This window comes from Passer montanus, unplaced genomic scaffold (assembly GCF_014805655.1).
Source record: "Passer montanus isolate IOZ18808 unplaced genomic scaffold, ASM1480565v1 scaffold51, whole genome shotgun sequence".
Classification (NCBI taxonomy): domain Eukaryota; kingdom Metazoa; phylum Chordata; class Aves; order Passeriformes; family Passeridae; genus Passer; species Passer montanus.
Genome location: NW_024370041.1, coordinates 2,554,000 through 2,579,024, shown reverse-complemented (window position 1 = coordinate 2,579,024; position 25,025 = coordinate 2,554,000). Strand labels below are relative to the sequence as shown.

Here is a 25,025-nt window from a genome sequence, read left to right as displayed (position 1 = left end):
GTGAGTAGTGAGACACTCCCAGGTTTGCCTCAAAAGAGGTGGAGGTGCTGAGCTTGACCTTGGAATCCCTGGTCCAGTCCAGGTACCGCAAAATTCCATTTTGCTAATTAAAATTTGGCTCCTAGTGCAGTTATAGCATTTGGCTCTAGAGGTGAACAGATTAAAAACTGCTCTTTTCCACCAAAAATCAGAAACCTTTCCCAAATCATAAAAAAATAAGGCCTCTGCTCGATTCACAGAACCCACACAAAACATCAGACCAAGCTGTGGCACACAGGTAACTTTACTATTCTGTTTGTCCTGCCAGCACACACTCCTGATGTGTGCTAACACACACACACCCACACAGAGCCACACTTCCCTTCAAAACACAGAACTCTAAAACATATTAACACAACTCCAGGCTTTTATTCCTTTTTTTCCCTGCAACTTTTATTACAAAGCCACAGACACACTGTGCCATTCTGTCTCCTTTGATGTGTTCAGTTATTGTATTTGTCACCAAATGAAAACCACAGAATACTTTTTATCTTCAATGTCTGATAAGTTTTCAGTTTGAAAGGGGCCAACCACAGAAAGATTGTCCATACAAAGTTAAAAAATGCCATGCACAAACTGGTAGGTAAAGCCATGTTTGATCTGTAATGCAAATAAAATTAACAAAGATAGTGAGTTTTAAGCCTAAAATTCCTTTGATCTTTGAAGCTCCATGGTTTTAAAAGTACAACTGCCTTCTGTATCACAGCCTGACATGTACATTTATATGCCTATATGCATAGAAATACATAAAATAAAAAATCTTCTGTGTTCAACAGAGGGTCAGTTACCACAAACAAGACAATGGTTTTCCTTGAACACCCTCTATTTAGGAATGAAGATGCATCCAAATCTTTTCCCACTGAATAAAAAACATATTCATACACAAGTGTGACCTGGTTGAATTTATTTAAACTGTGGAAGACTTTCCAATATATGCAAGGCACAATCAAGCCCTAAAATTCAATGGCATGCAGTAGGGCTTGAGAAAAGAGTGACTCGGAAAAGGTCTTAGAGGTACCTTGTGAAGGAAAAATAATTCCTCAAAAATGTGAAATCCACCCAGGCACAGCAAGCCAGTGCAAGGCCCAAAAAACAGAGCCCCTCCTAAACAGGGCATGTGATGGTATTTCCTGGGGGGAAATCTCACACCTTTTCTGGTGGTCAAGATGGAGCAGATAGCCAAGGCAGGATGAAATCCCCACACTTTCTGCAAATCAAGACCTTTACAGCATCTCTCATGGTGCGTCCAAAACCAGAGCTGCCTTCTCAGCGCCACAGCTGAGAGCTGCAGCTGCCCTGGAGCAGCTGATGCACTGCCCACACGGGGTAGTTTAATGCAACATTTGCCTTTGGAGAGCTCTGTCAGCAGCACTAGAGATTTATCTTTGGAGGGCAGGAAGAAGCCACTCCTTCCACTTGAGCCACCTGACAAAATGTGAAGTTTTTGCCTGCATGGTACGGAGCTGGGTCACAAAGGGCAGAAGGCACTGGTGGAGAGGGCTGCACACAGCCTGGAATTCTGTGCTGCGTGGGAAATGCAGGAGTGCTTCTCTTAACCCACCAACCCCTCTCAGGCTCAGGGACAGAGCTGCCACTTGGGCTGGTGCCATCAGAAAACCTCTCGGGGTTTGCTTAGGGCTGAACCCCACAAACCCAGGGCTCACCTCTGAAGGGTGCCAGTGCTGCCCACAGGGCATGGCTCAGAAGTGTCCCCCTTCCACATCACTGGCCCAGAGAGCAGAGAAGGGCCAGGGGCTTACAGGGGAATCCTGCCCTTTGCCATGCCCCTAATGCTGCTGGAATGTGCAGCAGTTTGGGACATACCACGTGTAGTAAGTAGCTTCCCACAGGCACAAGAGATGAGATGTAGCCTTTAGCATCTATACACTTACTGTCTCCTCGAAATACAGGCAATGCCCTTAGTGTATAGAGGCTTTTAAATTTATTTTTTTAAATGAAATGACTCGGTATACTTCAGCCATTAAGAACTCCTGCCTAAATCATGCCTTTTATCAGTGCTCACACTTAGGCTCCTCTCAGCTCTCCCTGAAGCTGAGAAGATGCATATAAAGATATCATTAATCTGAATTTTAGGGATTTCATAAATTGGTGTTGAACTGCTGAAAAATACTAGTTATCAATGGGCTGCTTTATTACAACCTCTACAGGAGGACCATCATGATGGATGGTCTTCTTCTAGGGGTTACTACATGGGTAACCTCCTCCTGGGGCAAGAAAGGGACTTTTTGGAGCAGAATGTATTGGTGAAGAAAGAAGGAGCTGACGTGTTTCACTGAATCGGGGCCCCATCTCACAGCACCACGGCTGAGCAAACAGGGAACTGTTTGGTTTGCTGGTGATTCAAACAAACCACCAGAAAAAATCACTGCGGGTCAACACAGAGCAAATAGCTCCACAAATGTTCGGAGAAAAGCAAATCCTAAAGCACAGCTTTGTTTCAGATTAAATAAAGTGTTACACTTTTAAATGGAGCAGCTGGTTTGGTGAGGATCTCTCTCATGGAACAGGCTTGAGAAGTAAGTAATTCCAAACATAAAAATTAGCATGTTTCAAATTTTTTTTTTTTTTTTTTAAACCTTCAAACTCTGAATGAAAAGAAGAGAAACAGTTTCATGATTGCTGAACTTGCCTTCTCCAAAGAAAATGTTGTCCCCTGAAGAGCAGGGTGCCTCTCCATGGTGTGCAGCAGAAGGAAGGTTCAAGCCCCCCTCAAGGGGAGCAGCTCCTGTGCTCTCTCCTGACTGTGCCCAGCTCACCCTCCACTGGCTCCTAAAGCAGCTGCAGTTACAAATTAAGTGTTTCACCTACATTTCATTATTTCCCCTTCCAAGCACCCTGAGGCCAAAGTTTCTTTTACAGCCTCACAAATTATTATGCTTTGATTTACAAAATTTTCTTTAAAAAAAAAAACAAAACCAAACCAACAAACCACTGCAGGTCTGGGCTTAAAAAACTAATGAATCATCCTCCCCACACCCCCCAGAAATGCACAGTGAAGCAGTTTTCCCTGTGAGAGGAGCACTCTGCTGCTGAAGATGGCTGGGGTCCATGAGAAGTGATGTGGCCACTGCAGACCCCCCAGTCAGGATGCAGACACTGGAAAAGGTCAATTTCTGATGGACAGCATGGCACCAGCAGCACCTGAGGTGACAGGAGATGACACCTGGCTAGTGAGAAAAGGCACAGAGACAGGTGGCCTCCAGGTTAGGAGAAGCACAGTTGGTCACAAGCTACATCAAGTGTGTTCTGAGCATGGCATCTACAGAACCTGAAAAAAAATCTTTATTTTCTTTGATCAAAAATACATATAGAAATGCCTGTTTCGAGGAAAATATCATACATTTTTTTTCTTGTTTAACAAAATAAATTAAATATACATGACTTCTGTTTAAACTCTATATAGAATTACAAAGGTTTTATATTTTGCAATTGGATTCATTCCCAGTCCATATAGGTATTTCATATGGTCCTTATTTATTTTCTCTTCTTTCTGTTTTTACTGTTGTTTGAACTGCAATGTTTTATCACTTACAAAGTGATATCTGAGGGGAGGGGACAACCACACACAACCTAGGTGGATACTTCTCAAATGCAATTTTTTCCTACAAGATTATTTCACTCTCTTTGCTTCTTACTATTTTTTCTAATGCTTTCACATATTTTGCATTGATGCAGAAAATCCAGTAGCTTGTCACTCTAAGCCATCAGAGAAGGACAGTGTGTTTTGCTTTCTTCACCATCAGCAGTTCAATTATTATTATTAATTATTATTATTTCTTAAATATAAATATAAAGGTGTTCTGTACAATGTTCCTTTTTCCTTCTTTCCTTTTTCCTGGCAGTGGCACTGAGTCCTAGGACCAGAGGAGTGGAGCTGATCTGCAGAACATCCCATGGGAAACAAGATGCCTTCACCTTGCAGAAAGTGACCCAACCAGCCTGGTTAGCTGATTGTGCTGACCACAACTGAGAAGAATGTGGCTTTTCACCTTGTGAACAGAAATTGGTTTTTTCAGACCCTCTTTTGTGTTATTTTCTATCCCTGGAAGAGATGAATGGGTTATGTATCCTGGTGCTTTGGCACTAAGCCTCAAGTACGATAGAGCTTGAGTCACTCAGAGCAGGAGAGGTCTGGGGGCTTCCCACCAAAACAAGGGATGCCCAGCAGGCATCCAGGCCCAGCCAGAAAAGCACCACACACACCTCTTGCTCTGCCTGCTCCCTTCAGAAACACAAGGAAGGAGGTGGTGGTTCACATCCCTGTGTCCCATCTCACTTGTTGCCACTTTGATTAAAATATCCAGGAAGGCTCTACTGCTGGAGACAGCTGCCTCTCTCCTCTGAATTGGAGTTCCTTCATTATTCCTTGGCTACATCCTGATTGCAATAATTAAAAAACCAAAAAATCTCTTTTCTCTCTGTGTCTTTCTCTATTATATATATATTTATATAGATAGATATAGATATATACACATATATATATACACACATACACACACGCATATACAATTATATATATATGTATATATATATATTTAAAATTACATATATAACCTTTTCTGCCTGCTCTGCCTGTTGCTGGCAGTGGAGCAGTCTCTGCTGAGGTACCACGAGGAAAAGCCCAAAGGAGCCACTGTACACGGGGCCAGCCCTCAGCACTGGTACTGGATGTGCTGGTGCTGGTGCACTTTGCCTTCCACGTGCGAGTGGGTGTGGGTGTGGATGTCCGTGTAAATCTTTGGGTACATTTTGGAGCCCATGGCAGGGGCCAGGCCGGGCCCCTGGGACAGTAAATGCTGCTGCTGGGCCACGTATTCCTCGTAGTTGATGGAGGAGATGCAGTCTTTGTCGGGGAGCTGGGGCACGCAGATGCGGTCGCGGGGCGGCGGGCGATGCGCGGGGGCTGCAGCAGGGGGGGAGCAGGGCTTCTTCTTGGACTGGCACAGCCACAGCAGGATGGTCCCGAAGATGAAGACAGCTCCGGCCGGGATGCCGATGATGACGGGCCAGGGCAGGCTGCTGGCTGAGGAAGGGGGCACAGGTGCGCTGGGAGGCTTGGGATCTGGGCGTGGTGGCACGGGAGAGACAGAAAGGGTTAATGAAATGCAGGCAAAGTGGATTCAAAACAGATGTCATCACGCTCGGGCTGGCTGTTGTACAGACTGTCTGGCAGCTCTGCCAGACCAAGTAACAAGGGAGAAATCAAGCCAGCACATGATGTTTGGTAACTGCTTTGCTTTTCAGTGCTCCTGGAAGGACAAGCAACTCGTTTTCTCTGGTTTAGGGGTCAGGAGGGGAGTCTTCGGGGGATTTTATAGCTCTCTTATCCAAGCTTTAATGGATGCACACTAGAGCCAGCCTGAGAGAGTTTCCTAACACTCTCACTCTGTGACAGAATGGGCTTTGCTGCCCAGACTGAAGGACACAACACAGGACATGTCAGTAAAACCTCATTGTCACCAGCCCAGGGGGCACAGTCAGGTTGCACAGAGCCACAGCACTCTGCCCACCCACCTCTGCCAGGTGTAGCTCTGCCTGCAAGGGCTTCAGACACCCTCTAGTAATCCTGTCTAGCAATCCTGGAGCTGCCCAGCAGTGCTCCACAATGGCAGGGAGAATGAATGAGGGGTTTTGGAGGTGTTGCCTTGACTTTCTTGTGTGGTTGGTAGGGGAGCTGGGGGTCCCTCCTTGGTTCCCAAGCCATGGGGAGCTGAAAGTTCATTCAACAATGAAGTGTGTCCCCAGCTTCCTACCCCAAATGGACTCTACCTCCACCAGTCTCTTTGGAGCTGCTGCTGTCTTTTCAAGGGCAGTAAATTCAGCAAATGGAGGAGATAAGATGCTTTAGACATCATCTTTCACAACCACCTCCTCCTTTATCTCTCTGCAGCTGGCAGTCAGTGGCTATCCCTGGATAGCCACTCGAGTTTCTCAGCCTGATCTCCTGATTTATAGACCCAAAAGGAGTTCTGGGGTAGGATTCTAGCTCTGAAAATCCTTGTCTAGATAGCTACCAGCTGGAATATCCAATGCCTTGAAACATACCCAGGCACAGAACTCAGCTTGCAGGGAGACACCCAGAAAACTTCCAAAACCACAGGCTATCTTAATCATGCAATATGTCATATTCAAACATCTATCACTTAACTTTCAAGATAAACTTCTTTAAGACACTAATGTCTTTTTCTCTCCTTGACAAATAATCCTTTGGGTAGCTTGAAATGCTAGATATATACCATGTGGTCTCTTTGAAGTTAGGAGGACCTATACTTTGACCTCACTAGATGAAATTTTGATCCACCAGCTCTGGAAATTACAGCATAATTTAGGCTGGGAGGCGAGTCTGTTCCAGCCCCCTGTTAAAAACATGACAAGATCAGAGAGCTGACCTATCAGCTGACCACAGAAAACAGAAGTCTTCATGCTGGTTGGCAGAAATCCTATGCTGGGCTGAAAAGAAAGTGTTTTGATATTCATCCATGCTCCTCAGAGCTGTCAATGTCAAATCTGGTAGATTTACAAGCAAAATGGTCTTTTTTAACTCATGGCTTTACAACCACATCTTTGCATCTTAGGGCAAGCTGGGTTCTCCCTTTCCATCACTGCCAACATCAACAGCCCTGCAGGCTCTGGGTCTGGCATGAGGCCTCTCTACAGTCCCATTCAAACCCATGGAAAGTCTCCCCTGATTTCAGTGGGAGCTGGATCAGACTCTCATAGGTCAGAAACTCCCAGAGGCTTTGAGTTATATCCCACCCATGCTGCTTTTTCTTTGGTATTTACAGGCCTTTCACTTAGGCTGTAGTCCTAAATCCAAAATGTTCATCAGGGCAGAACTGCATAGTCAGCAGACAAAGGAGCAAATGACCAGGCCAGGATGGTGTGTCTCAAACACAAATGATACAGTCTCAGCTGGATGTGGCCACCAGCTCTGAGGTCTAGGGAGGGAAGGCAGCAGCTGTGAGTTTGGTACAAGGGCCCCAGAGAACCACTGGATAAAATTTTAACTAATCAATCATTCTGTTTTTCACACTCATTCATTTCACGTTTCTTTGTGACCCAGACAGTTTTTATTCTTCTCTCATTTTATGGGCCTGTATCATTGTTTCCTTTTACCAGTAAAAGCAATATAAATAATGGCAAGAGAAAGGAGGAATTTTAGGGAATGAGGTTGCAAACTGCGCTGTTATTCAGTTCCCCTCTCCCATCCTGCAGCCTATCACTGAAGTGATTTAGTGTCTGCAACTGCAGTATCTTTTCCCAGATTACTCTTCTTTCCTACAGGAGTAGATAATTCAATTTATGTCACCTGGATGACTGAGAGGGGCCTCAACAATGTCTATAAGTACCTGCAGGGAGGTCTCAGAGCATGAACCAGGCTCTGTTCCGTGATGCTGAGCAACAGGACACAAAGAAAGGGCAGAAATTGATGTCCAGGAAGTTCTACCTGAACATGAAGAAGAACTCCTTTACTGTGTGGTGACTGAGCACTGAACAGATTGCCCAGAGAGGGTGTGGAGTCTCCCTCACTGGAGATATTCCAGAACCATCCTGACACAATCCTGTGCCACATGCCCTGGATTGACTCTGCTTGAGCAAGGAAGTTGGACCAAACCAATCACTGTGGTGCCTTCCAACCATGACCCTTCTGTGATTCTGTGGTTATTCCCCACAAAGGGAGAAAAGGAAATATCATCACCAGGACTTCATCAGGGACCGATTTAAATCAGGGCTGATTCAGTCCCCCATTCATTCTTATCAGAACTGGGCTAGCCTAAACCACCACAGCATCACAGAGGGCCAGGGAGCCAATGGGCAACAGCAGCTGAATTATTAAACACCATGACACAGATGAGTGATAACAGAGGGGGGAAAATGTCACAACTCACCTGGCAGCACTGTGAGAAAAGCACTCCGGAAGCTGTAGCCCATGGTGTTGGCCCCGAGGCAAATGTACATCCCTGCATCCTCCTCCTTGGCTCGAGTGATCATCAGTTTGTTCAGGTAGGAACCGTCTGGGCGGGACCAGACCTCTCCTGTGGGCAGCACGACGAACTTCTGCCCCCCGACGTCGATGGTGGAGTTGTACTTGCTCTCCGTGCCATACTCCACCCTCTTCAGCCACTGGATGACGGGTTTGACGTCGCTGCGCACTTTGCACTGGAAGGACGTGGTCCCACCGTAGTCCACCGTGGTGTTGACAGGGTGTGTCCCTGTCAGGATGGGCTTGGACCTCGTCCTCTCTGCACAGAAACACAGGGAGCTCCATGGGCAAAGGTGTTTGTCAACCTCAGTAACGTGCAGTTGCAGAAACACAGGGAAAAGGTGTAGGAGGGATGCAAAATCATAGTTTAGCCCAACTCCCTGCCCCAAGGCAGGCTGAGACCTCTGCAAACTTCTCCTGATAAACATTTTGCCAGCCTCTTGCCAAAGCCTCCAATGTTAGATGCTCTCCAGTCTCTCCAAACAACTCTACCATTGTCTGAAGCTTTAACAAGTCTGTTCTCATGCTCAACCTGAATCTTCCTGTTTATAACAAGGAAGTTGCTTTTCTACCTGCATCAGACTTGGAGAAAAGGATGGTTTCCCTCTGAGCCCTTACATTTTGGAAGAGGTTCACAAGACCATCCTTTCCAGCATGATCGTAAGGTTGTGTCAACACCACATAAAGTGAAAGGAAAAATGTACGCCTCATTCTGAGGAATGTTTGGGTCTTTTTTAGTGTTAGGATCAGATAAATCAGTCACAGTTTCCAGACAAGGAGGTAATGCAAACCTCTATCCTAGGCACAGGAGAAATTATGGTATCACAGTGGGTGGTAACTGCTGGCAATCATCAGCTCCTTTTGATGGCAAACACTGTTGGATTGAGCACGTAACAAAACAACTCCCACCAGCACTGGCTTTGGAGTGAAAGGAAGGAACAATGGACCCTCTTTCAAAACCTCGGGATACTTTCAATATTGAGGGCTCTAAAGATGTGCTTAGGAAACAAAAATACCACAGTAGTCTCTATAGGCTTTGCCTTTGGACTGTGAGCAACAATCACAGCCGGGGAGACTGAGACTCAGATAAGAAGGACTTAGGAGTGGAGGCTCAGGGGAGGGGAAAAAAAGGAGGAAATTGAATAAAACCTGTAATGCTCCACAGAATGATGTTAAAAATAGAAAGATGTCTGAAAACTGCTTAATGCCCTTATCTCCTTGACTCTGGTTCCAGCTTTGGTTACTGTTTTCACTCCTAGCCAGCAAAAGCTAATGAAAACAAAGGTTACATACATCTTTAAGTTGATAAAAACCAAGATAAACAGGGACACAGAAAGGGGTTTGTTCCTGGTGCTGTCTGGTTTTGATGAACTGAAAATGCCACAGCTGCCATTAGGATGGGGCTTGATTCATTTCCCTGCCTCTGCTCCTGGTTTTAGTGTAAACACATGTTTTTACTGTCTCCACACAGCTGCATCTTTATCAATCCCAGATGTCCAGCAGGTTTGTGCCTTCAGAGCCCAACAGAGCTTCCCACATGTGCTTTTAATTCCTGTGATTCTAGGGAAAGGACTTATCAGAGAACAGATCTTTACCTTTAAGAACAATCTTTCACACTGGGATAAACTTTCTCATGCTAAAATGTATGCACAGACAAACAGCATGCTTTCCAAGTGGCTGCAAACATCCCTCCATGGCCCTGCTCCTCATTAATGAAGGCTATTCAATCTTCCCTCCACTCAGCCAATCTTCTCTTTCTTGAGTTGTCTACTCTGTAATCATTTCCATGACATGGATGATGATGTCATAGGCAAAGCACAATGATTTAAGAATAAGAGCTCTTCTCTGGTAAACTTAGGAAGGATTTGAGTATAATTATCCTCAGCAATAATAGGGGAAACCGAAGATTAGAGAGCAAGACTCAGAATAGCTAGATAGTAAGAAGAGCAATTTACCTCACCACAATGCAGGGTAATCCCCCACGGCTCATCTTCTGAGGATTGAATCTTTAAAGCTATGTAGGCATCTAAAGATACAGACAGGATCCTAGTGGATGTTTTTAAAGTTTGGGTATTTTGTTTTTTTTTTTAGTAATTCATTTGCACCTGCCTGGACCTTCAGATGGCCAAACATTTTTTAGAATCTGGTCCTAAAGCCTTGTCTGGCTAGTCATGCTAATCATAAGATTCCTTGTTTTTCAAGTTTCCCTTGGGAAACTTCTTCATTAAATTTAAAATTGACTGGTTTCACCCATTCTGCCATACTAATCTGGGCTATCCTAGATATTTCCCTCCCTTCCCCATGGTACTTGAAATGACTTTATCTGCTAGTTCTCTGTCTGTCCTTGAATTGATTCTCTTGAGGAAGACTGAACTGGGCAAGACTTTCACCATGCAGGTGCCTGTGGAGATGATTGTCTCCCAAGCACCTTTCCTCATTTCAGCTCCTCAATTATCTTCTTGCTAGCCTGTCTTGCCCAGGTTTCAGGTTCATTCTAGAGCTCCAGCAGTGTTTTCTCTAATGTTTTTAGCACTTCCTCATTTCCATGTCCAGCCATCAAAACTGCACCACCCCACACTGTCGTGAATGAGCCAGCCCCCTTCCCAAAGGCCCCTCTCTGCTCTCCCTCCCAGAGCTGCACTTACGGATCACTTCAACTTTGTACGTTGCGTTGATTTCTCCAACTTTGTTAAACACCCGGCAGGTGTACTTCCCGCTGTCCTCTGGCTTCAGGTTCTTCAGGTTCAACGTCCACTTCTTCTTCTTGTTCTCCCCAATCTCCTGGGCAGTGAGGGGCTTGTTGTCCTTCAGCCAGGTGATGTCAGGCCTGGGGTTGCCACTGGCCACGCACTTGAGGCGGATGGAGCTGCCGACGGGGCGGGCGATCACTCTCCGTCTCATCTTGGCAGGCTGAGTGAACCTGGGCCGGGCTGCAAAAGGCACCAGAAGGGACCATGGTGAGCATATTACCAGAGAAGGAAACTGTTGTCAAGGTTTATGGCCAGATTTTCTTGAGAGGCAGTTTGCCACTGGCCACGCACTTGAGGCGGATGGAGCTGCCGACGGGGCGGGCGATCACTCTCCGTCTCATCTTGGCAGGCTGAGTGAACCTGGGCCGGGCTGCAAAAGGCACCAGAAGGGACCATGGTGAGCACATGACCAGAGAAGGAAACTGTTGTTATGGCCAGATTTTCTTGAGAGGCAGCCCCGTACATACCAGTGTATGCTCTCCCTCATATCAGCTCAAACTGTTTTCCTTAGGAGGGATTCACCACCCACCCCAATGCATTTGAATGTCTGTGGGATTGCTCTGGGCACTGCATTAACTTTCTGAATAGTACAGCCCCAGAATTTCTGTGTCTGTAAGGCAATTGCACCAGACCATCTCACAAAATAATACCAAAATCACGCTATTGCAGCTGAAGGCAAAATGCGGCCCCATAATCACACTGTAATTGCTACCATATTCCACAAACTCCTTGGCCAAGACCAAAGGAAAAAACTCAGATTCCTGTCACGCTGACCATTTTCTCAATTTTTTGCTTGTCACATGAAGCTTCATTTCCTGAAGATGTTTTGCCTCTTAGTTCTCAGTGGCTTTATAGAGATTTAAGAAGAGTCAGCATCTTTTACATGCATAGGAAAGTCTTAGAAGTGAGGCAGACTTTTGTACATTGGTCTGAACTTAAATATATGCCATTCATTCAGCTCTAATTTACAAAACATTCATGTTGAATGGTCTAGAGAAGTGAACAAAGAAATGGAAAGACCCAATAAAACTTCATAACCTTGTTATTACAGGATACCCCATGCCAGTCCATCCCAAAACTGGAGAATCTGAAGCAATAGCTGCTCATGGATAGAAGCATGGGTCAAGGCAGTCATCTTGTCTTGGCAAAGAAATCACCAGTATTTCTAAGAGTGCAGAGACAAGAAACTTAGAGAAATGCAAGGCCCTCACCTGGCAAAATCTGAAACTTAATGAAGAATTTAAAAGAAATAACAAATTTCTCACAGTTACTTTAACTACACAATGCCAGTCCAGGGGCACTTCTAAGCTCATCATAGAACTGTTAAAGTCAGAAAAGACCTCTAAGATTATTGAATTCAACCATTAATCTAACACTGCCAGCTCCAGCACTAAACCATGTCCTTAAGCAGCACATCTACATGCTTTTTAAGCACTTGTAGGGATTCCCTGGCCAGCTACAGGATGGCCTAGTGGAACTTCCTACTTGACAGCCAGTCCTGCTGTCCAGGGCTGAGGGCCAGCACCTCTGAGATGTTCATTATAGTGGAGCTTTCCTGAATGGAAGAGGCTGGTCTGCAGCTTCCTATCCCCAAGCACTGGGGAATGGCAGCCATTGCCCTCTGAGGTTTGTGAGCATACCCCTTAGCCCTCACCCCCCTGCAGCCTTGGCCAACATCCCTCCCTCTGGAAGAGGACACCCTTTGGCATACCCCTCTCCACAGAGTGCTTTTCCGTAGGGGGAACCATCTGTCTCCACAGCCTTCCCTTGCACCCCTTGGCTGTCATTTTGGGTCCCAGCCATTCCATGTTATTTCAAACTCCTGCTCAGAAATGCTTTGCTCTCCATGCAGAGGCTTTCATGTGTAACCCAATGAACTGGAGTAACTCCGGCACTGGAAGTCTTTGCCGTGACAGCTGAGCAGCAAGTGTGACATACTGACCCCCTCCACAGGTCCTGGGGCCTGAATTGCTGGGCTCTTTGGGGTCTGCTGCAGGAGGCTCCCTCACAGCAGACACAATCCCCCTCCCTGACAATGAACCTGTCAGAGCTGCACGCTGTGGGTAATCCCAAATTTGAGTCTGAGCCGAGGGAGACGTGCTGATAAGGGCTGCCACTGTGGAAATTGAGAAAATGTCTGCAAGGCTTGTGGAGAGGTCAGGAATCAGCCCTGCAATGGGTCTGAACAGTTACTCTGTAATATGGCAGTAATTTACTCTGAGACCAGGAACTCCGGGTCTGAGGGGAGATTCTCATGGACAGGATTCCTGAGCTGGGACTAACATACCAAAGAGCAAACTGGAGCCAGGACAGTCACACTCCCTCAGCAGACTGAAAAGTCAAGTCTGTGACTCTGAACTCTCAGAAGGACTCGCTGGCACCCCTGCTCAGTAAGGGCATTTTAAGTCAGAAACTCTTTCCACCTAAAAAAAGCAGGTCTTTAACATTTCTGGTTTTCCCCCCACTGTGACTCCCATGAGTCTGTCTGGAGTTCTGCATTCACTCCTTGCACATGGTTGCCCAAATACCTACTAAACTACAGGTAAAGCTACACTTCTTTGGATCTTTCATCCTTTCTTTCTTTCTTTCTTTCTCTTTCTGTTTAAAAAAGTTTAAGTGATTATGTGGTCTCAAAAGCTACTCCAGGCTGTGTGCAATATGCTGAAACCAGATCCCATTTACACAGTCCTGAATGTTTCCTTGACAAAAGCCTGAATTGGACAAGTTTAGAAAAGCCAGTTAACAAAAAAAGGAGAAAGAGAGAGAGACATACACATTAGAGAGAAAAAGAGACCCAGCAAGCACAAAGGAGAAAGAGAAGTGAGAGAGACATACACATTAGAGAGAAAAAGAGACCCAGCAAGCACAAAGGAGAAAGAGGAGAAGCAGCACTGTGAGAGAGGCAGAAAAGGTCTCTTTTGAGTTGATGCTAAATGTCTGTCCCCAAATCTGTTCCATTTACAGAAGTTTTGCTTGTTGGAGTGCCAGCAAAGGCAATTACAAAGTGCCTCTGTGTTATTCACATGCTTGTTCTCCTCCACATCACTTGGCATTTGCTTCATAAACATGAACCACACATTTGTACAGTATAAATTATGTCCCACTCAAGAGCAAGGGAAAACACAAGTGGATGGGGACAAAGAGACAGTGTTGTGTACGGGTTCCTGGCTGAAATGCTGTTTACCATGAAGATTTATCCAAACCTAATGAAAATTAAATGCAATGGAAACCTGTCAGCACAAAGACCTGCAAAGGAATTCAGTGGTGTGCTCTCCCTGTGGGACACCTTGAGAAGCATGGATCAATCCCTGAGGCTGACATTGCTCACACAAAGTGAGGTGATTATCTGAAAAATGTTGTCTGCTGTGGTGCACCATGTAATGACGGTCACCACCACTACCACCTTTCATGATAATTACAAAAAAAGTGTCACAATAGATATATGGATTGCAATATATTTCAGGTCTTCTGGTTAAGAGCTCAGTCAGTTGTGGGAAGACATGGATGGAGGTCTCTGTCTTTCCCCACATCAGCTCCCTGTTCTCCCCAGAGACACCACTCTATGATAGTAGATGGAAAGTAAACGGGAGCTTTTTTTTCCACCATGCTTCTCCTCTCACACTTCTCCAAGGGCCCAGGACTGTGACAACACCAACTGCTTCTTCACCCATCATCCTCCAGAGACCTGCAGACACACACTGACCCTCCCTGCACACCAGCTCACACCAGCGATTTACTGGTGAACAGTGCTGGATGGAAAGGGCTTAGGTGGGTAGGGTGGCTGGCCTCAGGCACTTTTTGGGGAGAGGAGAGGAGACAGGAGGGATGAAAAGAAGAAAAAGCAGAGGTTCAGGAATGGACTGGGCCAGGGCAGCACAGAGTAAGACACAATCTGACATGAGATTGTCAATGCCTAATGGTTTTAGTAGGGATTACATCTTTTCTTCATAATATTATTGTTGTATTGTTGTATTGATTCATCATCCAGCAGCTCTACCAGGAGCACAATGGCAATCAAAAGTGGAGAGATAGCAGCTTTGTACTAGCTGCTGAACCCCTCCTGAAGTACTCCTGACCTGTAGTTTATCTAAGACACCCTTCCTCCAGCTTTGAAATGTTGCCATCCCTCTCCAGAATGAGTGCAGGTTACCTTTCTCTCCCCCAAAAAGCTCAGTCTCAGATAAACATGTAATTCAAGTGTAGCCTGTTTGAAATGTTGCCATCCCTCTCCAGAATGAGTGCAGGTTACCTTCTCTCCCCGAGAAAGCTCAGCCTGAGATAAATATGTAATTCAGGTGTAGCCCAGACTACACCACAGCACACCACATCCCTGTTTGCCAGCTGCTGAAGAAAACTGGCCTCAGCTGAAGTGGTGGGGACTCACACAGCAAAAGCCTGTCAGGTTCCACCCCAACACTACTGTGAGGTTCTCCCTGGCCACAAATGTGGTACAAAGCCATCCCTGTATTATAAAATTAAAAAGGGGGATGTACTGCATGAGCGAAATGAAATGCTGTGCTTCATCCACTGAGCTCATAAACTCACATCACACTCCTGTAGTAATGGCCAAAAGCTGTTTGGCATCAGCCTGACAACTTATTGTCCTTCAAGGAGTGCTTGGACCAAACCAGGCCTGCAAGTTTTGCAGTGATTCAGAGCATGTTCCGAGTGAGATTTTAGCAGTTCCCCAAAGCTCTGCAACAGCTAAAAAATCTTATGCCTGAACAGTCCATGGCTTGGAGAAGCTCAGGCAGGTGTCTGAAAGAGAGGGTGATCTTAAGAAATACTCATCTTGGCTTAGTGCTAATTCTCCTGAAGTGAAGTCAGACCTCCCATTTGCCCTCAGTGGGAGCAATGTTATGTTGGCACTGAAGAGTTTTGGAAATACTGCTGTAAAAGTCAATATGCTTTTTATAGGGAGTCTATGAAAGCGGTAATAGCTGCACATGCAGAAGAAAAGTCGCTGCCCAGAAAAACAAATACAAGGGAGAACCATGCTGGGGTAAATGGCAGGGGGCCCTAGGGCCAACCACAGGCTGCATTTTGCAGGACCCTTGGATGGGATCCATTCACACCAACACATGCAGCTGACACTCTGTTTATTATTTGACCATATGTAGGGAGAACTCACTCCAGCCACTCTGCCTTTCCTCTCCTTGAGCAACTGAGAAATGTGCCACAGGAACAGCACTGAACCAAGGGCTGAGGAAAACCACAAAACACACACTGCTCCTTACCCCACTGCTTCCCAGAATGGTCTTCATGTTCTCCATTGGAGCCTTCAGGCACCTGGCTGTCCTTTCCTGAGCTGGCATCATCTGTGCAGGAAAGAAAAGGGGAGATGTTAAGAAGGTCTCCTGCAGCACAGCAGGACGACAACAGGAGTTTGCATTTCCTGCTGGAGACACTATGCAGCTGAAGCAAACTCAACATACAGTAGGCATTCACATCCTGGCACCTACAGCCCGGCCAGTTTAATGAACAATTCAGTTTTCTGCTTTATGAACTTTTCAGCAGGCTACCAAATCAATGGGAATTTAATCAATGTTGCCATTGACAGCTGACAAAAGCCCCTCTGTTTATGTTTACAGGTTACTGTTCCCTAGGAGGAGCTGATCTGTGGTACCATCTATGCAAATAATGGCATAAATCAAAATTAAAGATAATTAAACCTAGGAGATGGGGGAAGACCTATGTGATCAGTCATAGAGAGCATAAGCAGTATGATTGTTGCCACTAATTCACCCTTCAGCTTCCATAAAAGATCAGAAAAACAAGCAGGACTGGGGTCAAATGAGCTCTCAAGGGATACTGAATGCAAATTTATGGCTGGCAAAAACAAGATTTGAAAAGTTGCTTGTATTTCTTTTTAATTAAGACCACCCATCCACCTGTATCAACACACCACTTTGTCCCTCATCACTCTTGTTGTCTGCATCACTCCCACACAGCAGCACCAAAATCTCAGCTCTGCCCTGGAGAAATAGAAATCCCTACAAGGTAAATCCCATATTTCTCCAGCAGCCCACACCTCAAATTGTCACAGTGATATGGCCACCTGTGAGGTCTCCAGGAGGGCCAAGGGGGCAGGAGAGTGCCCTGAGCCTCTTTCTACAACCTGGCTGATAGTGGTGGCCTCACACCTCTGCAGCACCCAGATGTGAAAGTTCTTCCTTCTCCAGCTTGACCTCTACTGCACTGATTTGCAGAGACAGGTCAGATGAAGGCTCAGTGAGGAATGCAATGGTGTAAAAACCCCGAACAAATAAAGAGAAGTGGAAATATCTAATTTAAGGAAGGAATCTCTCCAAATGCCCAGCTCCTGGAACTCATAAGAAAAGGGTCTTATGAGCAAAAGACAGGACAATTATTTCTGTATTCTCTGCAACAGAGAGAAAAAACTGGTCTCAACTTATATATAACCATGCTCCCCCCAAAAGGTACAAAGAGTAAAACTTCTCTTTGCAGTTGTTTTACAAGTTGGATTGTGCTTAAGACAGTGTTTAGTGTGTAAACTTGTGTGCAGTCTTTGAGAGAGAAGAATGTGTCTTTAACGCAATCCTCACCCCAGGTTCTGCTATTTTGGAAAATCATCCCATCTCTTCAGCACAGGGCATTATATGCCAACAGATGCTCTGCTCTCACTAGCCCTGTCCCTTAAGCAGAGAGGCTACAATGCTACATGAGTTTGTCCCCCCTTGACCCTGAGGGATTTCTGTCTTCTCCTTTTGGCTACTTCAGCACAGTTTCTCCTGGAAATATACACGTACAGCTATGTACAGCTGTCACTTCAAGGGGAAAAGAAAGCTTCGTGGGCAGCAGCGCCGTGCTCAAACCTCAGCAGCTCCTCCAGCTCCATCCCACCTGCTGCCACCCTCTGTTGGACACCCTGAGCCTTTCCTGGGTGCCCCAGCCACCTCCCAGCCCACACCAGGGCCCACTCAGGAAACTCCAAGTCTCACACAGAGCCTGAGTGCCAGTGCACCACCCAGGCTCTGCCTGCAGCCTGTGTTACAGAGGAGTGCCGGTGCCTCCTGAGCTGCACTTTGCAAGTTTATTTTTACAGCCCTGGCAAACCAAATGCAGGGAATACAAAAATACACATTATACATGATGACTTGCATATGATGTTGTCTCCTTTCAGTCAAAATACCAAATTAACTATCTCCTGGCACTTGTACAGTTTTACCCATAAATATCCATAGTATCACGAACGAACTCTTGGATGCTGTCTGGCAAGAGAATATAGTAAATCCCTCAGCACATTTAGAAAAATGTGTTGTAATGGAGAGGAAAAACTGTGGTCAGAGATGAGGGATTCCTGTCCATTGTTAACTGCTGAATATCATAAAAGTGGTTATGAGATTTAAGTGGTAATGTTCTGCCAATTAGACCTTAATCCTGCTGAGTTTGATGTGCAAAGAGCAGGGTATCTCCCTTGCCCACTGCCTCATGTTACACAAAGTCAGCCCCTGTGCCCTCCTCCTGTGACACACAAGCACTGACTGTGGACTCCACACCTCCTGACTTGCTGCCAAGCTTTTGATGTAAGGAAAATTGCTCTGAATCCATTTGATCCTTGAAGATGCATCCTCAGTTGTTATCCCGACAAATCGCAAACCTGTGGAGTCACCTACCAAACCCAGAAAAAACCATTTTTGGGGGAAGAGATCAGGATAACCTCTGCCACCATGCTGAGCTGATGGAATAGTTGGTTTGGTGGAGGATCAAGACTGAAATAAATAACTGCATGCATTTAGGCACATTGGTTTAGATACGCTGGAACTTGCTTTGCATGTGTTGGGAACGTGGTAACATTAACAACAGTAGCAGAAACCTAGAGGTGGGGAAATGCCACAAACATGGAAACTCTTGTAGAGCAAAACTGCTCCTTCCGATCCCCAGAGCTGCTCATGGGGTTAGGGATGTTACAGCAGACCCTTCCAGCTGAAATGTGCAGTGAACTGGGCTCCCACCTTCCTTGTGTCTGAGCAAACTCACACTCAACAGCTGTACCAAAGAGAGCTGACTCATGACAGCCAGAAACTGGATGAAGATTATTTGGGGAAGATTCCCTGAAGCCCATGAGTTTCCAGTTGAACTTAAAAAGTATGAGTGAGGCAGTAGAGTAGCCAGAGATATAAAGTGCTAATCTGTGATGGGAGTGACACAGGGTCAGGTATCTCTTCTGCTACATTCAGAGAGGGATTTGAATCTCCCCTCTTGCACCTTGGGTGAGTGTCTTAAGCTCTGACCTGTGGCTGCAAAGAACAAAAAAAGAGCTGGTTTCTTACTTGGGGAGAGAGATAACTCAGGAACACCCTGAGGATGGAAGGCCCCTGTCAGACATTATCAATATTTGACTTCCACCTGCCTCAATCAAAGTCAGTACTGTGGCTGCATGGAGTTTGTTTCTCCCTGATTTGAAGAACTTTCTTATCTTTTCAATTTTAATATCAAGTGGTTTCCAAGTGTAGAGAAACACTTCTACGGTATTTTATAGGGGTCTGTGATTCTGAAAGCAAAGCCAAATTTCCTGAAAGTTCAGAGGCATCTGGTTCAGCTCAAACCTGCAGTCTGAAGCCTGGTTAACAGTGTCAGATTTGAAGACCTGCTGTTTGCATTTCACTCCAATTGTCACAAACACAGCTGGCCTGGCAGTATTCTTCTTAGACACAGAGAGGACCTGGAGAAAGAAGTCACATTCAGATATACAGGAGCAGCATACAAAATGATGAGTTAGTAGCAGAGATCATGAGTCTTAGCTATATTCAAGAAATGACCTAATAAGCCGATTGCTTATTCATGCTCTTGTCAGCTCCCCACAGAGGTGGGCAGCTCGTGGAGATAAGTACACACAGAAAAATCAGCCTGCAGTCAAAGGGCAGCAGGGACCAGCTATGCAGCACTGCCAAATTTGCTGCCAGCAGATTACCATGAGAGGCAGTGCTAAGAAGGATGAACTGCTGAAGTATCCTACAAGATCCCTTTTCTGTGACCTATATTGGAAGGTCATCCTGCACTGGACTTCTTGGACAGTATCACACACTAAGGATAGCAGCCAGTTGGACTATGAAGTGGAAAACCTGCCTTGAAAAGCAATCACTGACTAATTTTATGTCACGAGTATCTGATGCTAAGAAAACATACACATGATTTAGGTGTCCTTAATGTACAATTTGGCTCCACGGTGTTACAGAGCATGCTGGCTGGTCGAGAAACCTGAAGGGCAAGGCTCCAATGTCGTGTCAGGTGACAGACTTGGAGACATGGGACAAACTCGTGTAGGCCCTTCCCCTCCAAATATTGCACATGGCCCTGCAAAACAGGGCCAGGACGGACAGAGGCATCAGCCCACTCTTCAGGAATGTCACCCCAGCGGCATCATCCTCAGCTGTTCTCCAGCCATTGCCTCTCCCCTGCCTCAGGATCTCATTCCAAGCTGGCTTTTAGGTCTGAGATGCCACAGGACTGAGATGCTGGTGGTGCTGGGGAAGAGTGTGGTGTCCCAAAGCAGGCTGGATTTCTGCAGAAAAGGGATTTCTGTATGTAACTCCATCAACTGACAAAGCCCACTGAGGAGCCTATGGGTCAAAGACTGCCACATCAGTGGGATATGGTTACTGTTTATTACCATAGCAGAATTGTTCCATTCCCTCTTAAAAGTTAAAGCACATGGAAAATTCTGCACAACAATCCAGCTCTGAGAGCAACTGATGAGAAATATTCAGATTGTTACTGAGTCAGGATCAAATTTTATTTACCCACAGGCTCTCAATGAAGGCTTCATGTTTTAGCCAAAAGGGTATGACTGGTTTTCAGGCCAATAACATGTGCTGAGCATCCAACCACAAGTCAAAACAACAAGCAAATTTTTGAAGCAAAAAAATCTAGCCATCATATTTCCTTATGATTCACAAAGTTTCTTCAATTTGTTATAATGCAAGGCCCGTCCCTGCTCTGACTTGATGGGACCAGCTTTGGAGTCTTTGATGTCAGAGGCCTTGAAAGCCCCATTTCACAGATGAGCCAGCTTTGCATAAATAAACAAAGTGACCTCTGAACTGGAGCCTGAGACCTGAGCACACTTCAAAGCACTGGGGGAGGCACTGGGGGGGCAGTGGGGAATGAAGCGATCAGCATCCATCATTAGGGCAGCCCCCACTCCACACCGCTGCTGAACAAGGGGTGTAAATAAAAGGAGGGAGGCAAGTGGGGAGGGAGTGAAATGAGGGGGAAAGTGATGTAATCCAGTCAGGCTTGAACAATTATAATGAGGCCTTCTCCTTCTCCCATGGATGAATGAAAGAAATCTCTCTGAACTCCGGCTGTACGAGCTGACTCTCGCGTTTACCCAGACACATCATATTTGCACATCATGTCTGCAATGGCCTTCATTGCTGCAGGATTCTGGGAGGGATCAAACTCAGGTTGCTAGTGGAAAGTGGACCTTGGGCCTTTCTAGGAGTTATATCAGAATTTGTTCTGTTGAGCCTAACCAGGAAAACTTAGACCATAAACTTCGAACAAGGAAAGACTGGACTTATTTTTCAGCAGCCTTGAAGGTGCAGTAGATGGTGGAATAAACACACCCAAAAGCAAGTATAATCTTAAAAAGTAGGTGTCTGCAGTTTATCTCAGATGCATTCAAGTTTTCCTGTAGTACTTGCTGGAATTTAAAGAGAAACACAAGGCAGAGATCACTCTATACTTTGTTTTAGGGAGTCTTCTGCTATCGTAACTGATTTATCTGATGCCCAGATGAATGGTCCATGAGGTACATGTGTAGGAAGGCAGCAATAACTTTGTCTCTGGGATATTACAGGGATTAAGGTGCTTGCTTTCCCCAGATCTCCTTAATGTGGGGACTTTAACTAACACTCCAGGTTTCATTAGAATTTCAGCTGGTATTAACCCTCAACGACCAGGGAAAATGAGCCCTACCCACTGGCTAGCACAAACAGCATCTGAGAGCTACCACTGCCAGCTGACAGGGTTTTATTGCTCATCTTGTGATATTTGGGATGTTTCTGGAGGACCTTGAACACGATCTTGACCTTGAAGTCACTACTTACACAGGGGGTTTTTTGTTACTGAATAACAACTCTTAACATCTGTGATTCTGAAGAACTCTGTGCAAATACACTCAAATCTTGGGTAAAGAGAAGCAAAACATTAATTTTTGAGTTCTTGTGATTTTTCAGCTTATTTTGTGTTTCTTGTGAGGCCTGAACTATGGCTGCAGCACCCTTGAGACAGGTGACTTGAAATCATTAAGATGCAAAGACTTCACTTTGACTAATTCTGAATTTTTTTACCATCATTGAGGTCTAATTTAGCAAGTGTCCACTCTGAACCCTCTTTCCTGCCACAGGCAAACAGGACCAAACTCCAATGAATTCATCCCATTGACACAAACCTGGCATAAATATTAGGTACTATTTTGAATGTTTTTTTGTAGATCCTCTATTAACCCTCTATCTCATGCTCACCATTCCTTAACCTACCTGTATTGTCACCTACTGTATTAACAGTGCTAATGTTATGAAAAGACAGGAACTCTGTTTAGAGTTTATTTGGAAGGGTTCAGTGAAAGCAAAGGTATCAGGAATATTTAGATAAAAAAGACCTCATAGAGGAACCCCCTCTCCTTGGTCCAGTCAGAGAAAACCCCTCAAGATGGAAAAGTAGAAACCCACTCAGAGGAGGGCAGAGTCAAAGAACACTCTGCTTTTCTCAAAAAAAAACCCAAAAAACAACCAACCAAACAAACAACAACAACAAAACAAACAAAAAAAAACCAAACCCAAAACCAACAAACCAAAAAACACAACCAAAACCAACCAAAAAAAAAAAAAACCCTAAACCAAACACCAAACTAAACCCAAAGAACCCACAATAAAACCAACATGAAATAAAAGGTTACTGGCAGAGAATTTCGCTCTGTGACAGGCACTGGAGACTTTACTACCTACTGCCTTCAACTGCAGTTGGGCCAAAAATAACCAGAGGTATTAAAACTGGAATTTCCTGACAATAAAAATAAAAAAGTATGTGTTGGTGGTTTTTTTGGTATTTTCAGCTCTGGCCATTTTCATGAGGATTTCCATGCAAAAATTTTCACGGATTTCACTTCAGGCCCAGGGACTCTCTTGTAAGCAGGATGCTTTGCAGAAGGAACATTTGCAGCCCACCTGCCTCCTGAAACACTGGAGAGACTCCACAGACAGCAGACAAAAGCCCTGGCTGGGTAATGAAGAAACGAGGCTTGTGTCCAGAGCTGCATCAGTAACTCACAGTTCTGAGCTGTGACGATGTGCAGGCCCATTGTGTTACCTGTCAGTGACAAAGCTCTGAACTGGTGCTTATTGCTGCAGCCCACATCTCAAAACAGGTGAACATAATCAGAGATGACAGCTTTGAGACCGAGGAAGACTTAACTCTCTTCCACAGAGTGAGGTAAAGGGGGAATATGGGGTAGCACGGACTTATGAAAACTGGTTTATTTTACAGGCTGGTACCAACTGAGCTCCAACAGCACAGACAAACCAATCCTACTTCCACTGAGAGTTTCAGCAGCCCAGAGAGAATATTTATTTATTTATTTATTTAAGCTGCTACCAGCACCTGGACTAAATCTTTTACTACCAATTCCTCCTTAATACTGCAATCTCTGCTGGGAGACCAACACGGACATATCCCTGTTCTGTACTCCTGCATAAAGAATGCTGTGGTTTATTGCTTGGCCTTGATTTAAAAACTTTGGTATGGAAAGGGATCACGTATTTCCTTAGAGAGCTAAATGTGGAGAGGTGGAACTTCAGAAAAGTGGGGTATTTTAAGTGTATAAAGGGATTAATACATAAAAAACTGAGATTAAAAAATGAAAGTTTTTAAATTGAACATATGTGAAAGCTTCCCAAGAGGGGCATCTGCTTGACTATGGAATAGTCACTCAGCAGAAGAGAAAGAAACTCTGTTTCACAGAATCACAGGATGATTGATTCCAACTACAAACCTAACATTGCCAAGTTCCCCTAAGGGCCACATCCACATATCTTTTAAATATCTCCAGGGACGGTGATTCAACCACTTCCCTGGGCAGCCTGTTCCAATGCCTGACAAACCTTTCCATGAAAAAGTTTTTCCTAATCCCAGTCTAAACCTCCCCTGGTGCAACTTGAGGCCATTTCCTCTCATCCTAACCTTGTTACCTGGGAGAAAAGCCCTATCTGGCTACATCCTCCTGTCAGGGAGTTGTAGAGACCGAGAAGGTCCCCCCTGAGCCTCCTTTTATCCAGGTTAAACACCCCCAGCTCCCTCAGCTGCTCCTCATGGGATGTGTACTCCAGACTCTTCCCCAACTCCATTGCCCTTCTCTGGACGTGCTCCAGCCCCTCAATGTCCTTTCTGCAGTGATGGGACCAAAAACGCACACAGAGATGTTCACTGAGGCGTGGCCTCACCAGTGCCCAGTGCAGGGAGACAATCACTGCTCTGGTCCTGCTGGCCACTCCACTGCTGACCCAGGCCAGGATCCCACTGCTCTTCTTGGCCACCAGGGCACACACTGGCCCTTGTTCAGCTGGCTCTCAACCAACACCCCCAGCTCCTTTTCTGCCAGGCAGCTTTCCAGCCTCAGACTTTAGAACATGTAAAACTATAATGATCTAACTATGGATTTTACAATTCCACTTGCCACAGTTGGCTCATGTAGCTCTCAAAGAGAGTTTAATAACTCCTGGAGTATGGTATGATTGACAAGAAAGAAGACACACAATAGAAAAGAATATTAGTGAAAAAGGAGTCCTTGAAGATTGAGAAATATTCTCTTCTGGCTGTATCCATGCAGAGGAATTCTGGGGTTCTTCTGAGTTTATGTAGGATATGACCTGTGCCTACCACGCTCTCTCCTCCTCTGTGCCCATGACTCTGTATCTGGTTCAGATCTGCACCTACTTTATAACTTTCCTCCCTTCCCTCCTCAATCACTTTCCATAATGCTGTGGAGGGAGAAGCCTTTCTGAAAGTGCAGCTCTTCCTTGCTCCTTGTGGTCTCTTGCTGCCCACAGAGCTCACAAAGTCATCCGAGACACATTCTGTGTCGTGGCTCCATCTGCCATGGGGATGCTCCAGCTCCTGCTGCAACCACACAAAGAACCACAAGGAGAAACAGCTGGAGTTTTTCACTCAACCACTGCAATTCCCTGGCCTGCCATTACAACAATTAC

At 45.4% G+C, this 25,025-nt stretch overlaps 1 protein-coding gene across 1 annotated transcript in view; it reads right to left on the bottom strand.

Moving 5' to 3' along the window:
* Positions 1-388: 388 nt before the first annotated feature.
* Positions 389-25,025, bottom strand: part of FGFRL1 (fibroblast growth factor receptor like 1) — a 166,984-nt gene continuing 142,347 nt past the window's right edge. Inside the window, exons 4-7 of the mRNA XM_039723820.1 lie at positions 16,032-16,112; positions 10,690-10,974; positions 7,950-8,303; positions 389-5,122 (exon numbers count right to left, since the gene is read on the bottom strand). Coding sequence (XP_039579754.1) covers positions 4,713-5,122; positions 7,950-8,303; positions 10,690-10,974; positions 16,032-16,112 — 1,130 coding nt within the window. The 3' untranslated portion in view covers positions 389-4,712. The remainder of the gene's footprint in view (positions 5,123-7,949; positions 8,304-10,689; positions 10,975-16,031; positions 16,113-25,025) is intronic.